The sequence below is a fragment of the Schistocerca americana genome, chromosome 3, assembly GCF_021461395.2.
Source record: "Schistocerca americana isolate TAMUIC-IGC-003095 chromosome 3, iqSchAmer2.1, whole genome shotgun sequence".
NCBI classification, from domain to species: Eukaryota; Metazoa; Arthropoda; class Insecta; order Orthoptera; family Acrididae; genus Schistocerca; species Schistocerca americana.
In genome coordinates, this window is record NC_060121.1 from 265,426,019 (window position 1) to 265,444,712 (window position 18,694).

Genomic DNA, 18,694 nt, shown 5'->3' on the forward strand with positions numbered 1-18,694 from the left:
AACTCTTGAGAACGGAGCGAGATATCCTTCTGCCATCAGTATTATATATAATTTCGATATCTTATCTACATTTCATTCACTGCAATGTTTGAGCCAAAATCAACCATATGCAAGGTTTACACAATGCGTTTTCACCTCTGCTTAATCTTTAAAAATCCGCGTAATGCTTTACTTAATTTGATGCTGCACAGTAACTATGGTATACAACAAAGAGAAATTCTGTCCGTTATCAAGTGAAGATATCAGGCTGTAAGGTATCCAAAAATAAAATCTTGACACCAAATAGTTTTCGAAAAATCGGTGATAAACATTTCATATCGGCTGCAACACGCTCTCTCAGCACAGGTACCATAATTTGGGGAGCAGTACATCCACCTACATCTAAATCACAATTAACTGGCTGGAAGAGGGTTCATCGAACCACCTTCACAATTATTGTTTATTATTCCAGTCTCCAGCAGTGCGCGGAAGAAAAGAACGCCCATATCTTTCCGTGTGAGCTCTGACTTCCCTTATTTTATTATCATGATCGTTTCTCCCCATGAAGGTACGCTTTAACAAAATATTTTCGCATTCAGAGGAGAAAGTTGGTGATTGAAATTTCGTGAGAAGATTCCGCCGAAACGAAAAACGCCTTTGTTTTAATAGTGTCCTGTATCATTTCCGTGACACTCTCCCCTATTTCGCGATAATGCAAAACGTGCTGCCTTTCTTTCAACTTTCTCGATGCACTCCATTAATCCTATCTATTCATTATGCTGTATTTTAGAGAGCTGGGAAATCCGGTTTAGGTCCAGCAGCCGGTATTATAGACTATTTAAGAGTGGCAAGTCACGTTGCCCCGGGTGCACCACTTGGATGCTAGTCTACTTTGCACCCCATCCTATCTATTAAAGGATACCAGACGGCTCAGCAGTACTCCAAAAGAGGGCGTACAAACGTACTGCAGGCAGTCTCTTTAGTAGATCTACTGCATCTTCTAAGTAGTCTGCCAATAAATCGCAGTCTTTGGTTCGCCTTCCCCACAACATTTTCTATGTGCTCTTTCCAATTTAAGTTGTTCGTAATTGTAATTCCTAGGTATTTAGTTGAATTTGTGGCCTTTATATTTGACTGATTTATCATGTAACTGACGTTTAAGGGATTCCTTTTAGCACTCAGATGGATGACCTCACACTTTTCATTATTTAGGGTCAATTACCAATTTACGCTCGATTCAGATATCTTTTCTAAATCGTTTTGCAATTTGTTTTGATTTTCTGATGAGTTTATTAGACGATAAACGACGGCAAACAACATAAAACGACTTTTCAGGTTGTCTCTGATACCGTTTATGAAGATAAGGAGCAGCAGAAGGCTTATAACACTACCTTGGGTAACGCCACAAATCACTTCTGTTTTACTCGACGACTTTCCGTGAGTTACTACGAACTGTGACCTCTCTAATAGGAAATCACGAATCCAGCCACAGAACTGAGACGATATTCCATAACCACGCAGTTTCAGCATAAGGCACTTGTGTGGTACTGTGTCCAAAGCCTTTCGAAAATCGAGACATACGGTATAAATCTGAAAACTCTTGTCAGTAGCACTGTGTGTGTAAAGTCATAACAAAAATAGCTTCACCACGGAATGCAGTGTTCGCGTCTGTAGCAGCGAAAGGGTTAAGCGCCAGCAGTAGCTCGGTGCGGCCCCCACGGCGCTCCATCCCGCAGCAATGCCACGCCCAGAAGCCTCTTCGGCGGCGGGCGGCGGAGGCCGGAGTTTCTCACGCCGCCTCGGCCCGGCTCGTCCCGTCTCTTGAGGCAGTTCCCGGGTCCCCCTTTGTCGCAGTAAACACAGCGCACAACACGAGCGGAAAGCAATTTCGGCCTCCCGCGCCACGGCAGGTAATAATGCGGGCTGGCGGGCGCGCAGTTTTGTGGCTCGGCGCTATTGTGTTTGCTTTACGTGTCCGCGCCAGCTGACATCCACTAATGGGCCCGCCGACAGACTTCCGCCGGCGCTGACCCGGCACAGCGACGCCGCACTCTTCCGCTTCGTTCTGCCACCGCAGTGTTCCCTCTCGTCCGTTCCGCCTAAAAAGTGGCGTCTTAAAGAAGATACCGACAATTGGAAGGATAAAAAGCCAATTTACAAACGCGTTTCGCCATTCCACGACATAGGGGACTGTTGCCTATATTGTACACGCTCCTAACTTCTACCACTACTGCAAAATTCGTACGTGTCGTACGAGGTGCATTCAAGTTCTAAGGCCTCCGATTTTTTTTCTCCGGACTGGAAAGAGATAGAAACATCCGCATTGTTTTAAAATGAGGCCGCGTTCATTGTCAATACGTCACAGAGATGGCAGCACCGTACGGCAGATGGAATTTTACCGCCAGCGGCGGGAATAAGAACTGTTTTAAATACTTAAAATGGCGACGTTTTCCTTACTTGAACATCGTGCAATCATTCGTTTTCTGAATTTTCGTGGTGTGAAACCAATTGAAATTCATCGACAGTTGAAGGAGACATGTGGTGATGGAGTTATGGATGTGTCGAAAGTGCGTTCGTGGATGCGACAGTTTAATGAAGGCAGAACATCATGTGACAACAAACTGAAACAGCCTCGGGCTCGCACAAGCCGGTCTGACGACATGATCGAGAAAGTGGAGAGAATTGTTTTGGGGGATCGCCGAATGACTGTTGAACAGATCGCCTCCAGAGTTGGCATTTCTGTGGGTTCTGTGCACACAATCCTGCATGACGACCTGAAAATGCGAAAAGTGTCATCCAGGTGGGTGCCACGAATGCTGACGGACGACCACATGGCGTCCCGTGTGGCATGTTGCCAAGCAATGTTGACGCGCAACGACAGCATGAATGGGACTTTCTTTTCGTCGGTTGTGACAATGGAGGAGACGTGGATGCCATTTTTCAATCCAGAAACAAAGCGCCAGTCAGCTCAATGGAAGCACACAGATTCACCGCCACCAAACAAATTTCGGGTAACCACCAGTGCTGAAAAAATGATGGTGTCCATGTTCTGGGACAGCGAGGGCGTAATCCTTACCCATTGCGTTCCAAAGAGCACTACGGTAACAGGTTCATCCTACGAAAATGTTTTGAAGAACAAATTCCTTCCTGCACTGCAACAAAAACGTTCGGGAAGGGCTGCGCGTGTGCTGTTTCACCAAGACAACGCACCCGCACATCGAGCTAACGTTACGCAACAGTTTCTTCGTGATAACAACTTTGAAGTGATTCCTCATGCTCCCTCCTCGCCTGACCTGGCTCCTAGTGACTCTTGGCTTTTTCCAACAATGAAAGACACTCGTGGTGCTGTTGCCTCAGCGATTTTCCAGTGGTCAAAACAGACTCCTAAAGAAGCCTTCGCCGCTGCCATGGAATCATGGCGTCTGCGTTGTGAAAAATGTGCACGTCTGCAGGGCGATTACGTCGAGAAGTAACGCCAGTTTCATCGATTTCGCGTGAGTAGTTAATTAGAGAAAAAATCGGAGGCCTTAGAACTTGAATGCACCTCGTACTATCCTACATTTAGAGAGGTCAGCGTGAGCTACGTGCTACTTAGAACCATATTGTCAGATATGACTTCCATGTGTTGAAGAACAGGTGGTCTAAAGACAGCGTTGTATGGCTTGTGCACTGCCGGAAGAAAAATCGCAGAACCAAAAAATAATATAGAGTAACGAAATTTCGGGAATACGTTTGTCTAGGTAACATATTTCAATGATTAACGGTAGTTGGAAGAGTCGAGGGCATGAAAGGGAAGCAGTGGTTGAGAAGCGAATGAGACAGGGGTGTATCCTATACCCGATGTTATTCTGTAAGTATTTGAACAAGCAATGAAAGTTACTAAAGAAAAATTTGGAACAGTAATTAAAGTTCAGGGAGAAAACTGAAAACTTTGAGGTTTAACCGATGACATTGTATATTGAAGCGCCATAGAGACTGGTATAGGCATGCGTATTCAGATACAGAGATACGTAAACAGGCAGAATACGGCGCTGCGGTCGGCAACGCCTATATAAGACAACAATTGTCTGGTGTAGTTGTCAGATCGCTTACTGCTGCTACAATGGCAAGTTATCAGTATTTGAGTTTGAACGTGGTGTTATAGTTGGCGTATGAGCGATGGGAGACAGCATCTCCGAGGCAGCGATGAAGTGGCGATTTTCCCGTACGACCATTTCAAGAGTGTACCGTGAATATCAGGACTCCGGTGAAATATCACATCTCCGACATCGCTGCGGCCGGCAAAAGATCCTGCAAGAACGGGACCAACGATGACTAAAGAGAATCGTTCAGTGTGACAAGTGCAACCCTTCCGAAAATTGCTGCAGATTTCAATGCTGGGTTCTCAGCAAGTGTCAGCGTGCGAACCATTCAACGAAACATCATCGACATGGGCTTCCGGAGCCGAAGGCGCACTCGTCTACACAAAGCTTTACCCCTCGCCTGGGCCTGTCATTAGGGTCTTTGGACTGTTGATGACTGGAAAAAATGTTGCCTGGTCGGACGAGTCTCGTTCCAAATTGTATCAAGCGGATGGACGTCTACGGGTATGGAAACAACCGCATGAATCCATGGACCCTGCAAGTCAGCAAGGGACTGTTCAAGCTGGTCGAGGCTCTGTAATGGTATGGGGCGTGTGCAGTTGGAGTGATATGGGACCCCTGATACGTCTAGATGCGAGTCTGACAAGTGACACGTATCTAAGCATCCTGTCTGCTCACCTGCATCCATTCATCTCCATTGTGCATTCCGACGGACTTCAGAAATTCCAGCAGGACAATGTGACACCCCACACAACCGGAATTGCTACACAGCGGTTCCGGGAACACTGTTCTGAGTTTAAGCATTTCCGCTGGCCACCAAACTCCCCAGATATGAACATTATTGAGCATATCTGGGATGCCTTGCAACGTGCTGTTCAGAAAAGATCTCCCCCCTCTCGTACTCTTACGGATTTGTTTACGGCCTTGCAGGATTCATGGTGTCATTTACCTCTAGTACTACTTCAGACGTTAGTCGGGTCCATGCCACCTCGTGTTATGGCACTTCTGCTTGCTCACGGGGGCCCTACACGACATTAGGCAGGTTTATCACTTGCTTTGGTTTTTTAGTGTCAGAGGCAGTAAAGGACTTGGAAGAGCAGTTGAACGGAGTGGATGGTGTCTTGAAAGGAGGATATAAGATGAACATCAACAAAAGCAAAACAAGGGTAATGGAATGTAGTAGAATTAAATCACGTGATGTTCAGGGAATTAGATTAGAAAACGAGACACGTAAAACAAAGATGAGTTTTGCTGTTTGGCCGCAGTGGATAGGATTTAAACGGTAGACTGGTAATACCAAGAAATGCATTTCAGAAGATGAGAAATTTGTTAACGTCGAATGTAGATTTAAGTGTTAGGAAGCGGCCGGCCGCGGTGGTCTAGCGGTTCTAGGCGCGCAGTCCGGAACCGCGCGACTGCTACGGTCGCAGGTTCCAATCCTGCCGCGGGCATGGATGTGTGTGATGTCCTTAGGTTAGTTAGGTTTAAGTAGTTCTAAGTTCTAGGGGACTGATGACCACAGATGATAAGTCCCATAGTGCTCAGAGCCATTTGAACCATTTTGTTAGGAAGCCTTTTTTGAAAATATTTATCTGCCTGGAGCGTAGATGGAAGTGAATCGTGGACGCTTAACAATTTAGATAATAAGACGTTATTCTTTAATTAATTTGACTGAAGTTACGTAATTCATAGTTACACTTTTTCTTGACAACAATAAAATTTTTGCAAAGTTTGACGTTGATGGTTTTTGGGATGGATTATAATCGGTAATGCAACATTACTGGCAAAAATTAATTATATTCTGAAAACGCTTCAAATATTTACTGTTGGTAATGAAATGATTTTACAAACGTTCAAATGGGACTTACTTTTTACAATAATCTTACAACTAGCATTGCGCAAACATACCTTCAATATCTTGAGTTTCGCAAAGAAAATAATTCAATAATATTAGTTCCTCTTATGATAATAGTTAGTTGAGGTCTCTGTACATCCGTTTATAATATCTTGCAAATCATAGCTGGTGGCTGGCAGGCACACCGCTCCTCTCAACCTCTCGCTTCAGACCTGCTACCAACTCGCTTCACATCTCGCTTACCACTGACTTCCTACGAACGCTAAGGTGCGGTCTCTCCTGCCAACAATGCTTTCTGGTGCAGACAATCCCTGCTACCATTACAAAATGTATTAATGCCCGGTCTTTCCCGCTCTTTTCTTAAAATGTATCCATACGCGGTCTCTCCCGCCCTTTTAAAAATTATTCAATGTTGGGTCTCTCTTGCCAACAATACTTTGGTGCAGACGTTCCGTGCTACCACAATTATTTCCAAAATGACAAATATTAATTATTCCTACTTAATCCTATTAATAAAATACACTCCTGGAAATGTAAAAAAGAACACATTGACACCTGTGTGTCAGACCCACCATACTTGCTCCGGACACTGCGAGAGGGCTGTACAAGCAATGATCACACGCACGGCACAGCGGACACACCAGGAACCGCGGTGTTGGCCGTCGAATGGCGCTAGCTGCGCAGCATTTGTGCACCGCCGCCGTCAGTGTCAGCCAGTTTGCCGTGGCATACGGAGCTCCATCGCAGTCTTTAACACTGGTAGCATGCCGCGACAGCGTGGACGTGAACCGTATGTGCAGTTGACGGACTTTGAGCGAGGGCGTATAGTGGGCATGCGGGAGGCCGGGTGGACGTACCGCCGAATTGCTCAACACGTGGGGCGTGAGGTCTCCACAGTACATCGATGTTGTCGCCAGTGGTCGGCGGAAGGTGCACGTGCCCGTCGACCTGGGACCGGACCGCAGCGACGCACGGATGCACGCCAAGACCGTAGGATCCTACGCAGTGCCGTAGGGGACCGCACCGCCACTTCCCAGCAAATTAGGGACACTGTTGCTCCTGGGGTATCGGCGAGGACCATTCGCAACCGTCTCCATGAAGCTGGGCTACGGTCCCGCACACCGTTAGGCCGTCTTCCGCTCACGCCCCAACATCGTGCAGCCCGCCTCCAGTGGTGTCGCGACAGGCGTGAATGGAGGGACGAATGGAGACGTGTCGTCTTCAGCGATGAGAGTCGCTTCTGCCTTGGTGCCAATGATGGTCGTATGCGTGTTTGGCGCCACAATCAGGACTGCATACGACCGAGGCACACAGGGCCAACACCCGGCATCATGGTGTGGGGAGCGATCTCCTACACTGGCTGTACACCACTGGTGATCGTCAAGGGGACACTGAATAGTGCACGGTACATCCAAACCGTCATCGAACCCATAGTTCTACCATTCCTAGACCGGCAAGGGAACTTGCTGTTCCAACAGGACAATGCACGTCCGCATGTATCCCGTGCCACCCAACGTGCTCTAGAAGGCGTAAGTCAACTACCCTGGCCAGCAAGATCTCCGGATCTGTCCCCCATTGAGCATGTTTGGGACTGGATGAAGCGTCGTCTCACGCGGTCTGCACGTCCAGCACGAACGCTGGTCCAACTGAGGCGCCAGGTGGAAATGGCATGGCCAGCCGTTCCACAGGACTACATCCAGCATCTCTACGATCGTCTCCATGGGAGAATAGCAGCCTGCATTGCTGCGAAAGGTGGATATACACTGTACTAGTGCCGACATTGTGCATGCTCTGTTGCCTGTGTCTATGTGCCTGTGGTTCTGTCAGTGTGATCATGTGATGTATCTGACCCCAGGAATGTGTCAATAAAGTTTCCCCTTCCTGGGACAATGAATTCACGGTGTTCTTATTTCAATTTCCAGGAGTGTATAAACATCTTTCATAAATTGTGGTTTGGCAATAGACAATAGAAATATACACGTCTTACAACGGTTACAACAACAAACAGATCTCACAAGCAGTGTCATCCAAGCCTCAAAGGGAGAAGACCTCTGAAGAAGACACCAAGCAGTTTGCATTCTTACCGTTTTGTGGTTCTACAACAGGGAAGATTACTCGGCTCCTGAAGAGGCATAAAATAGATATAATCTTCAGGCCTCCGGCAAAGATCCGGCAACTAATTAAATCTGTGAAAGACAATGTAGGCCTCAGGACGCCAGGAATTTACAAGATACCGTGTGGATGTGGGCAGTTCTATGTCGGCCAGACTGTTCGCACTATTGAACAGCGCTGATAGAACATGAAAGGTGTTACCGTCTGCGCTATCCCGAAAAGTCAGCGGTAGCAGAACATGAACTGGAAAACGGACACCGAATTGCATTCGATGAGACGTCTATTATTAAACGGACTAAAGGCTTCTGGGATAGCATGATAAGCGAGGCCATAGAGATTAGAATTTCTGACAACAACTTCAATAGAGACGGTGGATTGCAGCTGAGTACAGCGTGGGATCCGGTGTTGAGGGAGCTGAAGCGGGCCCGGCGGTCCCGCGGCCAAAACGTTACCATATATGGTGCGGGCCCGAGCACCAGTGACGTCACGATCGACGGCGCGGCTATATAAGCACGGCAGTGACAACCACTCGACAGTCATCCACTTTACAATGGCAGAGGAGATCTCTGCCGAAAGCTCGTGGGCAGTAAACCACTTGACGCTGCTTGAAACCCGAGATTGTTTTGAGAGGTGGCATGAGCCCCCTCTCTTACTTCTATCTGACTCTGAGTAATTCGATTTTCCTCTCTAATTGCATGCGGTGATTGCTATTCCTTCACACACGGACTTCCCATGCAGCGTCTCTCGTCACCCGGGTGGTCAGGTGACAGGCATGTTCTGCTGAGCTTGAAAGGGTTAAGCCGACGGGTGTAAGGGAGTCGAGTGGATGCTTTCCAGACGCCGACATTGTCATAAGAGCGGGAGCGACACGCCCAGAGGGGGCAGAAGGGGTGGCTGGGCTAGAGACTCCGTTACTTCGCAGAAACTTAGTGAAAACCGTTTCTGGCGGGCTACCAACAAGGCGTGGGAATGACGTGTGTTCCCAGGCAGTCTTGGCGGGCAAATTCCAGCGTTTTCTGCAAAATCGTAACTGTGATTGGCTTGTTCAGGGCATAGCTCCGTGATATAGGAAAATCGGGGCAGAAATTGGCGCCAAGAATCTCCATTGGTGGAATGGTAGTGCTTCGGCAATAGAGGGGAATTTTCCGCCGGTTTTCGAGTTGTTGATTGGAACTTTTAACCATGGCCACTGTCGTTGGGGCGGGAATGTTCTGAGTTCGGTTTGTATGGGGGCTCTTGAGGGAGTCGGCTCTCGCCTTTCGGTCGGAGTAGGTTACAAGACTGAGCTCTCGCTGCTCTGGACAGCCTGCCTTCCGTTGGCTGTCTAATATGCTTTTATTTTATTGTACCTGTTTGACGAAGTTGCTGAAGATTCGACTTTAACGTAACTTTCCGAGTACAGTTGGCAATTGAGCGTTCTGCGCACAAGCGGCCTATGTTGTCTGTCTTGAGCAGTTTTGGCTAAAGTTGACTGTGTCGGAGTTACTGTGTGACTTCGCTTGCTAAAATCAATCACTGTACCGTCAGTGATTGTGTGGCGTGCCTTCTTCGTCTCCCTCAGGACGTCGAAGCAACCAGCCATCGCCTCCGGTACGCCAGATCGTGTTCTTGCAGTTAAGAAGACAGTTTGGTAATGTATGTCCGCAGCGCCAGCAGATTAGGGATTTTGCTAGGTGATAATCAGAGCTCAGCAGATCGCGTCTGTTCGTCTTTTCTAACTTTGTTCTGTCTTGGGTGTACATTGTCTGAGTTCTCACTACTGTAGCAGCAATTAATGTTGGGTTGGCTGTGTGTTTCTCTTAAGATTTGAGTTGCAAGGAACTGGCTCCACATACCACTTGGTCATAAATGTCACAATCTAGTTTATTGACAACTTCACCTTCACAGCATTTATTTGAGTATCCAATTTGATGTATTGTAAATGTTTCGTGTGTTTTGTTTATTATTTTGTGTTTAGTCATAATAAATCAAATTGTTATTTTGGACGGAACTTTCATTCTGTTAATCGGTAGAGCAACCCTTTCGTTTCTCACTACATTAATGAAACTTTCCTTAATAACTATCCGATTAAATTATTGCAGGTGCCAAACTCTTTTCTATTCCACCTGCAGGGTCGATTACAGTCAGTTCGCGTTTCTTCTTAATCCATGTGCAACAGCAAAAGTTGGAGCTAGAAAAGGGGGGTGGGGGGTTAGAGCATCATTTCTATACGAAGATTCGAGAGGAATTTAGTGTTAAATACACTGCTAGCCCCGGCACCTCGCAGTTTTATTAGCCTTCGTATAAATATGTTATTTCTTTTTAATTTCATAATCACTTGATAATGATCTATCACCTACGTAAACCATGACGTATGACCATAATTTCAGCTCGTATCCAACTAATTGTGTCGAGTTGCAGTTTTGTAAAAACTTAATTAATTTAAAAAAACAGTGAGTGCTTCTGCAGCTTGGTAGTTCAGGAGAAGGTATTTTGCAGTAATTCACATCTGTTTCCATTCGACGACTCTTGACCAGTGATATGCAAACGAATGCTGATCCGCACAGTTGTCTTTAGCGGCTTGTAACTTTGCTGTGTTCCAGTTCCCGCAGCGGGGCTACGGCGAGGGCGGATACTCGAGCTCCGCGCGCGGGAGAGTACGGGTGAGTACAACATACTTCACATACTTACCGCTGCAGCATGTTCTTGTGTTGACCGAAGAGCTCGCTACGCTATATTACAGCATCAGTCAGAGACGGAACCATTTCAGTAGCATTCACAGACAAAACACACAGCATCAGCATTAAATCATTCATCAGGGAAAAGTCGTATTCGTGATTAATGATATAAAAAAAAGTTTAATTCTGGAATGAATGAGCTGCATTACTGCGGCAGATCGTCCTACTTTTTGACTGCTTTTCGTGGACTTATGAGACACATTTGTTGTTTTCCTGGGATATAGTTTCCAAGACAGACACATTCGTTGTATTTCTCGAATAGTATTTGCAATGTCGTTCACACGGAGTCCTTAATGAATTTTTTCTGAAAAATAATACCGTTTCATTTCTGGAGTGTCATGATGTCATATACCCACTGACCCAAGTGCAGCGGATTAACTGAACCACAAAATAACATATTTGAAACGATAGAGTAGCCTAGCTTAATACATAACTGCGCATAATACACGAGACTTTCTTCTAATAATGTAACTGGAAATTTTCAAGCTGTATGGCACGTCTCCAAGTCTGGATGAGGCATGGAGGGGGAGAGGAGTGGATTGGGGGGGGGGGGGGAGAAGAGAAAGCAAGGGGAGGGGAGGGCGATTGTATTTCAGGAGGAGAGAGAGTGGTGTTCATGCAATAACAGTTATTCTTCACGCTTCCGTAAAAGTATTTAAAAATGCTGTAATACGGCAAACAATAAAGGTTAAATCGTGCCACGTTCTGAAGGATGGAATTTTTTGAACACGTTTTTACTACATCGACTTCTAGTCTGTTCACTAACCGATTTCAAACAAACTCCCGATGATCTGGGGAGTTGAAACTTTCAACATAGCTCAGAAACGGACGAGAATACAATAATAACTTGACTTCTTGCCTGGTGCTTGGCGGAGGTTACTTTTTGTGTCATTACTGTTTCCCCCTTTCCGTATTCCAGTCCCGAACGTTTCGCATTAAGAACGATTGCTGGTAAGCCTCCGTGTAAGCTCGATGCTCTCTAGGTTTTACCTTCACAGACTTTTCGCGATACATACGTAAGAGGAGACAATATATTGGTTGACTCAGGAGAAGAGAAATTGAAATGAACCTGAAATTTACCGCATTTCCGTTGTAATCTCATTAAAATCGATTGAAAAATTTCACTCCAACGAGGCTAAAATGCGGAAAATAATCATGTAAATGTTAAAGTGTTTAATGCCACACGATTCTAAAAAGGACTAAAAAGTATAAAATAATTTGTCTTGGACTCATACAGATTCCCAATCCCATACATATTCCTAGTCCCATACAGATAGTCCTGAAAATTCGTTGTTCTGAATTTTAACAACTGTGACAATACTTGTAAAATTTAAAAGGTAAACAGAGGGGCGCATACAGAAGAAAAGAGTGAAGACTGTTGAGAGTAGCTGTAGTTGAGAAAAATCACGTAGCATTTCACGTTATTTGCAGTGCATTATTTGTTAGTGAATTAAAGGAACTATTCATGCATCAGTTACCTACAGCGGGCATCCAACATTCTTCGCTTTAAATTTTTCAAGTACCGTCATAGCTATTAAAAATCCACTAGCACAAAATTTCAAGACTGTCTGCATGTGGTTAGGACTCTGTATGGGCCTAGCGGAAACTTTTTATACTCTCTAGTCCGTTTTAAAAACGTGTTATATTCAAAAGTTGTTTATGTAAATAAATATTTTTAACGTTCTGTGGTATGAAAAACACTACTGTCAGCGTCCGTTACGTTTAACATTGAACGATTTTGTAATCATGAAGAACGTAGAAACTAAAAATCGTTCCTTCCGAACTGTAGTTTGTAGAGGACGTGGGTCAGTTCAGCAGCTAGAGCAGCAATTGAGCGAGTAATCTGTTTATAACCGGATTTACAACTAAAAGGAATGTGACAGGGTGCGAATTCGTGTAGGTGATTAGCATGTTCGCCGGCCGAAGTGGCCGTGCGATTAAAGGCGCTGCAGTCTGGAACCGCAAGACCGCTACGGTCGCAGGTTCGAATCCTGCCTCGGGCATGGATGTTTGTGACGTCCTTAGGTTAGTTAGGTTTAACTAGTTCTAAGTTCTAGGGGACTAATGACCTCAGCAGTTGAGTCCCATAGTGCTCAGAGCCATTTGAACCAATTAGCATGTTCAGATAAAATCTTCTTTGGGAGCCTTCTACGGTCCACAGGCGACTAACCACCATCAGAGCCAAGATGCTACTCCAGGCGTGTGTAAAATGAATGTGCGCAACGAAAAATACTGAACGCGAAAATGAAGATTTGGCCATGTCTGATCAACTGCCTCGAGGTGAATGGATGTTTGTGTTGCGATCATTTCATCATCATTCATGAATGTAGCGAGTTTGGACTGAGCACAGGTTGGGAATTCGTACGGGCGCTGATAACCCCGCAGTTGGCCGCCCCACAAACCAAACATCATCGTCATCATCATCTGTCTGACTACCCTCTGAAGCAGATCTTAGGATCTCTTAATGGTGACAGTATCTCCTCCTTCTTGCTCTTTAACATATAAGTTACAACATCAACATAAATGAATAATTAAGAGAACTAGTAGCTACAAATGATAAATGCTGTTTCTTCTTATATGTTTATTGTGGATTAAAACTCCTTTACGTATTACAAATGTTTATATGTCAATGTCCAATGGACATAAAGAGATGCAAATGGATTTCACTGCGGAAAATCGTAACACGGTCCCTGACTTCAGCCGTCGCACGGACGCCAAAATGGAAAATATTGAAATAAACGATATCGGAATTGAAAAACAACTGCTATCACTTAGTAGCGGAAAAGCATCCGGACCAGACGAGATACCCTTAAGATTCTACAGTGATTATGCTAAAGAACTTGCCCCCTTTCTATCAGCAATTTATCGTAGATCGCTGGAAGAACGTAAAGTACCTAGCGACTGGAAGAAAGCGCAGGTCGTTCCCATTTTCAAGAAGGGTCATAAATCAGATGCGAATAATTATAGGCCTATTTCGCTTACGTCAATCTGTTGTAGAATAATGGAACATGTTTTGTGTTCTCGTATTATGACGTTCTTAGATAATACAAATCTCCTTCATCATAACCAACATGGATTCCGCAAACAGAGATCATGTGAAACTCAGCTCGCCCTATTTGCCCAAGAAATTCACAGTGCCGTAGACACTGGCGAGCAGATTGATGCCGTATTCCTGGACTTCAGGAAGGCATTTGATACGGTTCCGCACTTACGTTTAGTGAAAAAAATACGAGCTTACGGAATATCGGACCAGGTTTGTGATTGGATTCAGGATTTCCTAGAAGAAAGAACACAACATGTCATTCTTAACGGTTCAAAATCTGCAGATGTAGAGGTAATTTCGGGAGTACCGCAGGGAAGCGTGATAGGACCTTTATTGTTTACAATATACATAAATGACTTAGTTGACAACATCGGTAGCTCCGGGAGGCTATTTGCAGATGACACGGTTGTCTACAAGAAAGTAGCAACATCAGAAGACTCGTACGTACTCCAGGAGGACCTGCAGAGGATTAATGCATGGTGCGACAGCTGGCAGCTTTCCCTAAACGTAGATAAATGTAATATAATGCGCATACATAGGGGCAGAAATCCATTCCAGTACGATTATGCCATAGGTGGTAAATCATTGGAAGCGGTAACGACCGTAAAATACTTAGGAGTTACTATCCGGAGCGATCTGAAGTGGAATGATCACATAAAACAAATAGTGGGAAAAGCAGGCGCCAGGTTGAGATTCATAGGAAGAATTCTAAGAAAATGTGACTCATCGACGAAAGAAGTAGCTTACAAAACGCTTGTTCGTCCGATTCTTGAGTATTACTCATCAGTATGGGACCCTTACCAGGTTGGATTAATAGAAGACATAGACATGATCCAGCGAAAAGCAGCGCGATTCGTCATGGGGACATTTATCAGCGCGAGAGCGTTACGGAGATGCTGAACAAGCTCCAGTGGCGGACACTTCAAGAATGGCGTTACGCAATACGGAGAGGTTTATTATCGAAATTACGAGAGAGCACATTCCGGGAAGAGATGGGCAACATATTACTACCGCCCACATATATCTCGCGTAATGATCACAACTAAAAGATCCGAGAAATTAGAGCAAATACGGAGACTTACAAGCAGTCGTTCTTCCCACGCACAATTCGTGGATGGAACAGGGAAGGGGGGATCAGATAGTGGTACAATAAGTACCCTCCGCCACACACCGTAAGGTGGCTCGCGGAGTATAGATGTACATGTACATAAGATTGATGAATTGCCCAAATCTTCCCCCTTTTATGGCTACGCGATCTAATATAAATAACGCGAGATGACTGACGTCACCTACGTACCAAACGCTGGAAGACACTACTCTAGAATATGATCTACAGTGGTGTACAACCTCAGTGGAAATAAAATTTACGTGGTAACAGGTGCTTAGCTTTGTAACCCTAATAAGCCAAAGCAATTAGCAATTTCACCGTATGTACTGCGTCCGGTGCGTCGGAGTGATGGTTCTCGTACACGTCTGCGACGACGGAAGAACTCCAGCCACAAAATACATGAAAAAAAACCTCATTCAAACACTAGGACGGCAGAAGACGGTCCTCTGACTAGAATATTCTAATACTGTCTTCTCCTCTCTGTGTTCTACAGACGACAAACGCGAAATCCCAGCCACAAGGACGGAGTTCAGATAACGTCTCAACGTGAGCATAGGCAGAACAAGTGCTCTCAATCACTGAACGCTGCGTACTCAACGACGACTCCCTACCCGGAGGCGAAGTCCAGAATCGTATAAGTTCGCAACAGTACAGTGTCTCAACTTTCTAACTATAAAATCTCCTGAGAGCAAAGACAGCAAACCCGTCCGTACCAACAAAAGCTGATATTGAGCGACCGTCAAACACGGGCGCTCAAAACGGAAGACCACCTTCTCTCCACCGCTGGCTTCCCCTCGTAACTGCACAAGACGAACCATATTCTCGAAACCACGGAATATTCTCCCTCTCTACAGATACTTCCAAACGCCGACAAACCATATTTTAGTCTTTTGTCGTCCAGCGCGGAAAGTTTGCGAGGAAATACCTATCCCCGTTAATTAGGAATTCATACAATGGTACGCTTTCAGAGTAAAAAATCCTCGGAAATAACCCAGCCTGCGTGATTTGCGAGGTAACGCCTTGTTCCTTTTTGCTGCGCCCAAGATTTTCAGAGTATTCGGTTATCCTTCGACATAGCTACAACACTGGCCAGCCGCCAGTCTATTGTGCTTCCGTGCTCAGGTGCCCGGCCGTCCGTCTTGGCTACTTCCTGTGTCAAGCAGGACCAACACACTTGTGCGGGCTTTTCCACCCAGGGATTGAGTTACGCCTGCCGTTTCATTTCCCCTGGCGTTCCAACCTCTACTAGTATAGACAATCATTCATAACGCCGTTTTGATAATAAAGACAGTCCGTCACCTTTCATGCAATAAGCGTTACCAATTATTTACTAGGTGTACGTGACAGTGTCAGTCTTCTTTAAAATATTAATATATACGACGTACGACCTATCAAATGATACCTAATTCCGGTTGTAAATCACAGCAAAGTATGTAGATGAGTGCTTGTAAGGTGCGAAATTATAGCCACCTTACACGGAAGCTACGACCGCTTCCTCATGCAAAAGTGCGATACCTACACTTTTTTTTCCTGCAGAAGGCGAGTTAATCGCTAAGTGGTTCGAAGGTTCTGTACAGTCATTCGTAGAGAAATCTCGTGTGGCAGTAGAAAACAGCAAAAGGAAAGGTGAAGTTTTAACTTTTGCATGTAAAGAATCATTCGCGAAGGAGGATCGCATGGAAATACCATCGTTTGACCGCCGCACAGACTCCCAATAAGGCGGACATGGAAATAAGCGTTCCCGGTGTTGAAAAGAAGCTGAAAGGATTGAAAACTAAATAGCCAATACAGATAGAATCGCAACTGGATTTTTACAGGGAGTACTTACCGGAATAGCCTTCACACTTAGCTTTGTGTACTGTAGGTGACTGCTGTATATCCAAAGCGTAAAAGAACGGACTCCATAAAATTCTTGATCATACTCTAAGTTCGAAAACAATTTCCGTGAGAGGGAAACGTTTCTAGCTACAAACCAATATGGGTTTTGAACGCATCACATCGCTCGAGTGAATCGTGAGAAAACGCGATAATGCTACGGGTATACAAGGAAAGGGAAGAGGGTGAAGTGTATACAGATTTGCCAAAGTCTTTATTTGCAATTTCACATATATGGTAGGTCCTGTAGGCGATGATGTCTCTATCCACAAAACTCTCCAGTCCAGATACATTAGGTACACCAGTTCCACCACGTACAACAGCGACAGTTAACCATCCATTACCATGTGAAAATGAATCGTTCAGATCAATACTAAAGTTCAACCGACATCCACAAAAGACAGCAGGTCCATCCAGTAAGGAGTGTGCAGCGACAGACTTGACGGTGTTCTTCTTGATCCTTACTGGATGGACCTGCTGTCTTTTGTGGATGTCGGTTGAACTTTAGTATTGATCTGAACGATTCATTTTCACATGGTAATGGATGGTTAACTGTCGCTGTTGTACGTGGTGGAACTGGTGTACCTAATGTATCTGGACTGGAGAGTTTTGTGGATAGAGACATCATCGCCTACAGGACCTACCATATATGTGAAATTGCAAGTCAGAGACATACGACGCACACAGTGGTCTTCCCTCTCAGTAGTGCCATGTGGCCATCCGGAGGCCTGTCTTCTGGAGACCACGCTTTTCCGTGACCACTGCTGCCAGCAGTCATCTACAGCGGCTGCATTGCACCCCATTCTTGCAGCAATATTGCAGAAGGAAAATCCAGCTTCTCGTGGCCCCGTTATACGACCTTGTTCAAACTCTATACTTACATGGATATGGTGTTTGTTCTTTCGGACATGTCCGAAAGAACAGACACCATATCTATATAAGTATGTAGTTCTGGCAGTACCGGCCATGACCTTCTTCTTCTGTGCTGATGCACACATATTCCCCGAACTCTTACGGGACTTGGTAAGAGTGTCTTCAACGAGTAATTAGTGTGTTGGGACGGGACACAACGAATGTAGTGTGTGGACATGCAAGGTGAGAATGTGGGAGGCGTTCGCGAGATAGTCCCTGCAGTCCCAGTATCCTATGTGCCCTCGGTGGCTCAGATGGATGCCGACACGGTAACTCAGCGTGTTCGGTCAGAGGATTCTGTAATAGAAAAACTGAGTAAAGTAATCAACGATCAACTTGAACGGATGTTGTAACGGCGACCGGAACAGTCGCGAGGTTGAATTGACGGAAAACGCTGCAGGACCCGCGAGGCGGCCCGCGAACAACACAGCGGGAAAGGACGGACACGACCAACGAAAGACCTTACGACAACAAGAAGAACGAAACAACAGAGTCAAGAAAACCTAGCTAGGTAACCACGTCCATTCGCAAACAAAACACGAAAGTAAATACGCTGTCTAAGGCGAGGCGATATGTCCTGAGACGTACGCAAGGTTGGACTGCTGCTGCTCACATCTTTTACTTTCCCTTCTTTGGGGAAGTGTGTGTGGGGGAGTTTGTAGCCTTTCGGCTTTTACTCCCCTGTGAACGTGTGTGTGTGATTTTTCTATAGTTTTTTGGTGTCTGTGACTTGTGATGTTTGTTGTGAGTGAGTCTAGTACTTGCCTGAGGTAGGCGAAAAGATTGGTGTTATATGGGAAGGAACTGGATTAGGGATTGGGTTTTGGGATATTCTCTTCGACTTAGTCGTCGAAGATCGTCATAGGGCGCTTATGCTTATCGCGGGACATGTCATACCGACCTAGGGAGTGGATGAGCGCGTTTTCGGATCTGGAAGAACCCTCATAGAAGGCCCTTGCCAGATCCTGGAAACGTTCTCTCAGGAGTGGGATTTCGGCTGCGGCGTGCAAG

The 18,694-nt window shown here is 45.5% G+C and overlaps 1 protein-coding gene across 1 annotated transcript in view; it reads left to right on the plus strand.

The window, feature by feature from the left end:
* Window positions 1-18,694, plus strand: part of LOC124607241 (disintegrin and metalloproteinase domain-containing protein 22) — a 1,086,760-nt gene that overhangs the window by 313,128 nt on the left and 754,938 nt on the right. Inside the window, exon 3 of the mRNA XM_047139515.1 lies at window positions 10,611-10,670. Coding sequence (XP_046995471.1) covers window positions 10,611-10,670 — 60 coding nt within the window. The remainder of the gene's footprint in view (window positions 1-10,610; window positions 10,671-18,694) is intronic.